Here is an 8,031-nt window from a genome sequence, read left to right as displayed (position 1 = left end):
AAATGATGTAGAAATCCCAGGACATCATTCTGCTTCCTACAAAGGGGAGGGAGAAAGTCAGTTCCTACAAAGGGGAGGAAGAAAGTCAGTTTATTCGGAGCTTTGGACAGTCTTCATCATTCGTGGGACATTTGAGTGTTTACCATGTACAGAGACCTGCACTGAGCACTTAAAGAACAATCAGTCAATCAATCGATCATCAATGAAATTTATTGAGCACTTACTATGTGCAAAGCACCGTATTAAGTGCTTGAGAGAGTACCTTGCAACAGAGTTGGTAGACACGTTCCCTGCACAAAATGAGCTTACAGTCTAGAGGGGGAGACAGGCATTAAAATAAAAAACAAATTTTGATATATAACGCCAGTAAAGCGTATGTATCCCCATAGGCAGTGATCACTTTCGCCGATGATGCAATAATTTGTTTATAGTAAGAGACAAGCCTGTACATGTTTTCAGTAAAGTATTCATGGATTTTTTTTCAACATAAGTCACACATATGCCATCCTTGGTCATCTCCTTTAGGATCGTAGTGAACATCTGCCCTCTAAAGTCATCGGTGACCAGGAAGCCGATCCAGACCCAGTGAAAATGTCTCATGAGATGGATCATACTCGAGCACAGTTCTGAGGACCTCACAGAGATCTGATAGAGAGATGGAAAATGAGCCTTATCTCTGAGAGTAGGTTCTTCTGGGCCGTAGCAGATCTACAAGGGAGACAGATCAAGGGGAAGAGGGTACTCTGGAGTGGACAGATGGATAGGCAGACATCATCACTCCGTGATCCCAACATCAATCAATCAATCTACAGTATTTGCTAAGCACTTGCCAGGGGTAGAGCCTTGAACTATGCACTTGGGGGAGTACAAGAGAGCTGAGAGACAAGCTCCCTTCCTACAGAGAGCTTACAGTCTATAGGGGGTCGGCCTATTTCCATTCTGGGAAATGCACCAGGGCATTTCAAGGACTTTGGCTCCTTAGGGAATTTCCTGGGCTCGGAATGCTTAGTGCAGTGGCTGGCACTTAGTAAATACTAAACTAATACCGTGAAACGGCAATGACGACAACCACATCAAACGAATCCTGGTCTGTCCCTTGCTAGTGGGACTCCTTACCTGGGGGAGGTCATAGAGTCCCAGCAGCCAGGAACCAGTCGTGGTCACTCCGGAGGTCATCCCTCCTATGACAGCCAGCAATTTGTCCCGCCGCTCCAGCTCACAGCTGTAGCTGGGGACCTTCCCGGCTCTCCCCGAGAACAAAGCCATGGAGCTCTCGGCACTGAACATCTCCAGGAAATGGACGTCGAAGAGGTAGAAACACAGGGAGATATTCGGTAACAGGCTGGTGTCCTTGTAGATCTCCTCCACGGCAAACACCAGGGCCAGGAGATGCTGGTAGTGTTTGGTGAAGTATCTGTAATGGGAAGGACAGTAGACAGCAGACACATCGGGGTGTAGTGGAAAGAGCTCAGATCTGGGAGTCAGAAGGACTGTCCCACCACTTGCCTGCTGGGTGACCACAGATAAATTATTGCACTTCTCCGTGCCCCAGTTGCCTCAACTGTGAAATCTGGATTAAGACTGTGAGCCTCATGTGGGACATGGACTGTGTCCAATCTGATTACTCTGACTCTACTTCAGTGCTTAGTACAGTGCCTGGCACCTAGGAAGCGCTTCACAAGTACCAATGGAAAAAAAAGTGTCTTGATTCATCATTCATTCATTCATTCAATAGTATTTGCTGAGCGCTTACTATGTGCAGAGCAATGAACTAGGCGCTTGGAATGTACAAGTCGGCAACAGATAGAGACAGTCCCTGCCCTTTGACGGGCTTACAGTCTAGTCGGGGGAGACAGGGAGACAAGAACAATGGCAGTGAATAGAGTCAAGGGGAAGAATATCTCATAAAAACAATGGCAAATAAATAGAATCAGGGTGATGAACATCTCATTAAACAAAATAAATAGGGTGATGAATATGTATACAGTTGAGCGGGCGAGTACAGTGCTGAGGAGATGGGACGGGAGAGGGGGAGGAGGAGAGGGAAAGGGGGGGAAGAGGGTTCAGCTACGGAGAGGTGAAGGGGGGTAGAGGGAGCAGAGGGAAAAAAGGGGAGCTCAATCTGGGAAGACCTCTTGGAAGAGGTGAGCTTTAAGTAGGGATTTGAAGAGGGGAAGAGAATTAGATTATCGGAGGTGAGAAGGGAGGGCATTCCAGGACCGCGGGAGGACGTGGCCCAGGGGTCGACGGCGGGAATAGGCGAGATCGAGGGACGGTGAGGAGGAGGCGGCAGAGGGGCGGAGTGTGCTGGCTGGGCAGTAGAAAGAGAGAAGGGAGGAGAGGTGTGAAGGGGCAAGGTGATGGAGAGCCTTGAAGCCTAGAGTGAGGAGTTTTTGTTTGGAGCGGAGGTTGATAGGCAACCACTGGAGGTGCTTAAGAAGGGAGTGACATGCCCAGAACGTTTCTGCAGGAAGATGAGCCGGGCAGCGGAGTAAAGAATAGACTGGAGCGGGGCGAGAGAGGAGGAAGGGAGATCAGAGAGAAGGCTGACACAGTAGTGTAGCCGGGATATAACAAGAGCCTGTAGCAGTAAGGTAGCCGTTTGGATGGAGAGGAAAGGGAAGATCTTGGCGATACTGTAAAGGTGAGACCGGCAGGTCTTGGTAACGGATCGGATGTGTGGGGAGTGTCTTCCACTCTTCAAAGCCCTACTGAGTGTCTTCCACTCTAGAGGAAAGGGAAGATCTTGGCGATACTGTAAAGGTGAGACCGGCAGGTCTTGGTAACGGATCGGATGTGTGGGGAGTGTCTTCCACTCTTCAAAGCCCTACTGAGTGTCTTCCACTCTTCAAAGAGTGTCTTCCACTCTTCAAAGCCCTACTGAGAGCTCACCTCCTCCAAGAGGCCTTCCCAGACTGAGCTTCCCCTTTTCCCTCTGCTCCCCCTCCGCCCTCTGCTCCTTCCTTCCCTCCTTCACCTCCCCTCAGCTAAGCCCCCTTTCCCTCTGCTTCTCTCCCTCTCCCTTACCCTCCCCTCAACACTGTGCTCATTTGTATATATTTTTATTACCTTATTTATTTTGTTAATGAGGTGTACATCCCCTTGATTCTATTTATCGTGATTATGTTGTCTTGTTTTTGTCTGTCTCCCCCAATTAGACTGTAAGCCCGTCATTGGGCAGGGATTGTCTCTATCTGTTGCTGAATTGTATATTCCAAGCGCTTAGTACAGTGCTCTGCACATAATAAGCGCTCAAAAATACTAATGAATGAATGAAAATGCTTATGGGCAGGAAAAGGGCCTACCAGCTGATGCCCACCACCTCACTTGCATTGTGCTTTGCCTAGCGCTTAGTACACTCCTCTGCCACCCGGTTAGTGATCAGTAAGTACCATTGAAGACTGATTGAGTTTTCCTGAACTGTTACCATTGGGGCTCTGCCCCTTGGTCCCTGCCTATAGGCATCAATGCCATCCGTGTCCCAGCACTCGTGCTCGCTGCCCTTCTTTTCTCACGCAACCAATGATGCCACCTCCCCATCTGCTCCCACCAGCGCTACCTCCCAGGTAGCACAGACACTTACTCTGTGGGTATGGCACTGATTGATGGCGGTTCCGTGAAGTTCTCAAAGATAGTGAAATGACCCGGAATCAAATCAAGACAGAGGAGTCCTCCGATCACCACATCTCGATCCTGGTAGTAGCCGCTGGAATAGTTTCTCTCCAAGGTGCGGGAACGGTAGACGATCACGCACTAGACCCCACAGAGGTGGGAGAACAGGATAGTCCACAGAAGATTAAGCCTCATGGCCACTACCCTCAAACACAAAGCGGAAACTACTTATTAGACAGACGGGCTTATCCAGAGGCAGACAGGTTCAGATAAGAGAGCTGCTCAGCTTTTCGGGTGCCCTCGAGGATTCGTTCCACACAGCGGTGCAGCCCTCGGATGGAGACGGTCCTCGCACCAGGACGGTTGAAAGAGCAGACAAGGGGTCATATTTATAGGGATGCTTTGATCCGAGGTAAGAGCTATTGGTTCCACCTGATGATCTTTGTCTTCGGTGGCGTAAGTGACCTGACAGTCCTCTTCTTCCACACTATCCTGGTCCCTACCCCATTCCCAGAGAGGGTTTGATCACAATCACTTGGAAATAACAGTCTTGTTTGCTGCACCTTCGTACTCACAATCGCTGGACGAACAACTCTTGGCAATATGAATCCAAACCTCTATTGTACTGTACTCCCTCAGCCTTAGGTACAGAGCTCTTCACAGAAAGAACATTCAATAACTACCACTGATTGACCATAAGCCCCTTTAGGGCAGGGAAAATGTCTACCAACTCTTGTATATTTACCTCCCAGGTGCTTAATACAATGTTCAGCACATACCAAGCACTCAATGAATACCGCTGGTTCATACTGGGCAGGGAACATGCCTATCAACTCTTTTAGGTTGGATTCTCCCAGATGCTTTCGTGCAGTGCTGTGCACACAGTAAGCGTTAAACAAATACCCTGGATTGATCGTGGGCAGGGAATGTGTCTACCAAGTCAACAGTACTGGACTCTCCCATGTCCTCACTAAACTGCTCTCCACACAATAAGCTCTCAGTAAGTACCATTGATTGAATGATGTTTAGAACATCGAGAAGGAGTCTAGGACACTGCGACTTCATCGGACCCCTTTCTCTAAAAGGGGCCAGACATTTCTTCAAACACAAAACCCCATAATGTCCTCAGGCTGTGTGTCCCTTTGCCAACAAGCCCTCGTGTTCTCTGGAGAACCTCCAGTGTCGGGGACAGAAGTGTGGCCTAGTGGAAAGAACACGAGCCTGTTCATCAGAGAACCTAATAGTAATAATCAACTAGTCACTACCCCAGCGTTTAGGACCGTGCTTGAGATATAGTAAGCGCTTCACCAATATCATTATAAAAGGGGGATTTAAGGAAGACGCTGAGCAGATTTGTGTGGTGAAGGAGTTCGAGCAAGGAGAAACGGGAAAGAGGAGCTTTGAGAAGGGGGTGCAGTTAAAGGGTGAGCTTGGGAGGAATGAAGAGTACAAGCAGGAGACTTGCTAACTTTATTTTACTTTCATACTGTCTATCTCCCCCCACCCCCGCTGCCACTGCCCCGTGTACCCAGTGTTAGCACAGTTTTCTGCACCAGATTCACTTAATATCTAGTACTACTGGAAGCAGCGTGGCCTAGTGGTGAGAGCGTGGGCTTGGGAGTCAGAGGACCAGGGTACTAATCCGCCTTCACCACTCAGCTGCTGTATGACCATGCACAACTCACTCCACTTCCCTGTAACCCGGTTGCCTTCTCTGTAATATGGGGATTAAGCCCGTGGGCCCTGTGTGGGACAGGGACTGTGTCTAACCCGATTACCTTTTATCTACCCCAGTGCTCAGAATGGTGCTTTGCACATAGTAAGCACCTAACAAATACCATTGTTATTACTACTAATAATAATAGTAATGACAATTGTGGCATTTCCTAAGCACTTTCCGTGTGCAGAGCACTGTACTAAGCTCTTGAGAGGTTCTTGATAGAACCTCCTTCTCAATGAAGTCACGGGCCCTTCAAGCCCAGGGAATGCTGAGTCCCTGGGCCTTGAGATCGGTTGCATGGGAGTCACTGGTGACGATCGATTCTCCCACAGAGAAAGATAGACAGCACGGTTGCTGAGTCCTCAGCTTCAAGGACCACCGTGCCCGAATTGATTGGGATGCCAGCCTCTGCTAAGTGACATCTGTCCTCTGTCTTATTTTCACAGTGCTCAGCACACAGCACGCAGCACACACATTCCCTGCCTGCAATGATCTTACTGTATAGAGAATGAGCTTACACTTCCTTTAGTAGTGTAATGGCACCATTACTATTACTATCTCTACTCTGATCATTCTTCCTTCTGATTCAGTCATTCAAACAGGCGATTCTCTACCTGCCCTTCCTCCTGTCCCCTTTTAGATCTTGAGTAGGATTTATTAACTGAAGGACAACTGTTATACTCTTTGCCCCATCAACAAATTGGAGACTGTCGTGTCCATGGTGCCAGGAAGCATATCTGGTCGGTCTGTGTGATTTTTTAAAAGCTTGGAGAAATATCGTGGGATCGTTACCTTTGACTCCTTCAAAGGGGTCTTGGACGACCTCATCGGCGCCGTCACTGCCCTCTTCCCGGCACCTTCACACCTTCATGCACTTCTTCCTCAAGCACCTGTCCATCCTCAACCTCTGCCTCATCTCCGTCACCCTCCCCAAATCCATCCTCAATGCCCTGAGCGATCGTCTCCTTCCTGGGCTGCATTTCCCAAGTGTTGTCCTTCGTGATACTTGGTGCTGCGAACAGGGCCTTCCTCACGGTGATGTTCTATGACTACTATGTGGCCACCTGCCGCCCCCAGCTTTATGACATCATCATGAACCGAGGGGCCTGTGAGAAGAAGGTGAGCACCTCCTGGCTCACCAGTGGCCTCTACACCCTGATGGAAATGGCTGCCACCTTCTCCTCCCACTTCTGCTGTCCTCGTGTCATCCAACAGTTCCTCTGTGATGTTCCCCAGTTGCTCAAACTCATGTTCCCGGGAGGGGCCCGGCCCGAAGTCTGTACTCTGGTAGCGTGGATCACTTTGGCTCCGGGCTGCTTCGTTCCATCCTTCTGTCTTATGTCCACATCTTCTTGGTCCTGCTGAGGATGTGATCCAGCGAGGACAGGGCCAAAGCCTTCTCCACCTGTCTGCCCCACCTCACTGTCATGGCTTCATTCGTTGCTAACGGCACTAGCCTACCTCCAGCCTATTTCTGACTCCCTGGACCTGCTGGTGTCAGTGTTCTACTCCTTGGTGCCCCCTACCCTAACTCCCCTCAGCATGCCTCAGTGGAAAGAGCCCGGCTTGGGAGTCAGAGGTCGTGCATTCTAATCCCAGCTCCACCACTTGTCAGATGTGTGACTTTGGGCAAGTCACTTCATTTTTCTGTGCCTCAGTTCCCTCATCTGCAAAATGGGGATGAAGACTGAGCCTAACGTGGGACAACCTAATTACCTTGTATCTATCCCAGTGCTTAGAACAGTGTTTAGCGCATATTATGTGCTTAAGAAATACCATCATCATTATTATTACAGCCTGAAGAAACATCAAGGCTTTCCTGAGGAGAATGATAGCGGGAAAATGCCCCTAAAATGGCGGTAGGACCTCCTTCTCCATGATGTCACGGGCCCTTCAAGCCCAGGGAACGCTGGGTCCCTGTCCCTAGGGATCGGACGAATGGGAGTCACTGGTGACGATCGATTCTCCCACAGAGAAAGATGGACAGCACGGTTGCTGAGTTCTCAGCTTCAAGGAGTACCGTACCCGAATCGATTGGGACCCCAGACTCTGCTAAGTGACACCTGCCCTCTTTGTCTCTTCCTGTCTCATTTTCACAGTGCTCAGCACACAGTAAGCACTCAATAAATACAATTCATTGAGTGAGTGGTGGACAATAAAACAAGGAAGGGAAGCTAGGCTAGGATGCGAAGCTGTAAAAGTTATATGTGGAAGAGTGGAGAGAGGCTAAGAAAAAAACAAATAGCTAACAAAAACATACTAAGGAATGTTTTTGTTATGAGTAAGAGCAAATTCCAGTCGAGCAAATAGGACAAAGGTCTCTCAAAGTTCCACCATCAAGAAGTGACTTTGACTAGACACACCACATGACCCAAAATACAAACCTTATAAGCAAGGACTGTAGCCCATAGCTCCACTCTCAAGAAGTGACCTCAACTGAACATGTAACATGCCCCAACATGCAAACCATTAAAGGGAAGACTTATCCATAGCTCCACCCTCAAGAGGTGACTTTGACAGGGCTTGGAGTGTGGCTTAACCTACAAACTACAAGAGGGATGACCATTGTCTAAAGCGTAGCATGGCCTAGTGCTTAGAGCACGGGCCTAAGAGTCAGAAGGACCGGGGTTCTCATGATGACTCCGCCTCTTTCTGCTGGGTGACTTTGGGCAAGTCACTTAACTTCTCTGTGCCTCAGC

General features: G+C 49.0%; 1 protein-coding gene across 1 annotated transcript; it reads right to left on the bottom strand.

Moving 5' to 3' along the window:
• Positions 1–334: 334 nt before the first annotated feature.
• LOC114808907 (vomeronasal type-2 receptor 26) lies at positions 335–6,342 on the bottom strand. The gene is made up of 4 exons (XM_029057173.2): positions 6,125–6,342; positions 3,584–3,753; positions 1,117–1,414; positions 335–708 (listed from the first exon to the last, which is right to left on the bottom strand). Exons 1-4 carry the CDS (start codon positions 6,158–6,160, stop codon positions 397–399), a joined length of 816 nt encoding a protein of 271 aa, XP_028913006.1. The 5' UTR covers positions 6,161–6,342; the 3' UTR covers positions 335–396.
• Between the last annotated feature and the right edge of the window lie 1,689 nt (positions 6,343–8,031).

Source organism: Ornithorhynchus anatinus, unplaced genomic scaffold (assembly GCF_004115215.2).
Source record: "Ornithorhynchus anatinus isolate Pmale09 unplaced genomic scaffold, mOrnAna1.pri.v4 scaffold_462_arrow_ctg1, whole genome shotgun sequence".
NCBI classification, from domain to species: Eukaryota; Metazoa; Chordata; class Mammalia; order Monotremata; family Ornithorhynchidae; genus Ornithorhynchus; species Ornithorhynchus anatinus.
The sequence above is the reverse complement of the archived record's forward strand: the minus strand, read 5'-3'. Positions and strand labels throughout refer to the sequence as shown.

What these genes read in the sequence shown, in the direction of transcription:
- LOC114808907 (XM_029057173.2), bottom strand. Translation starts at nt 6,160, where the DNA reads ATGAGGTCGTCCAAGACCCCTTTGAAGGAGTCAAAG. An exon ending in ATCAGTGCCATACCCACAGA is followed by an intron (nt 1,415 to 3,583) that starts GTAAGTGTCTGT and finishes TTCCCATTACAG; the next exon opens with ATACTTCACCAAACACTACC. An exon ending in GACTCTATGACCTCCCCCAG is followed by an intron (nt 709 to 1,116) that starts GTAAGGAGTCCC and finishes TCTCCCTTGTAG; the next exon opens with ATCTGCTACGGCCCAGAAGA.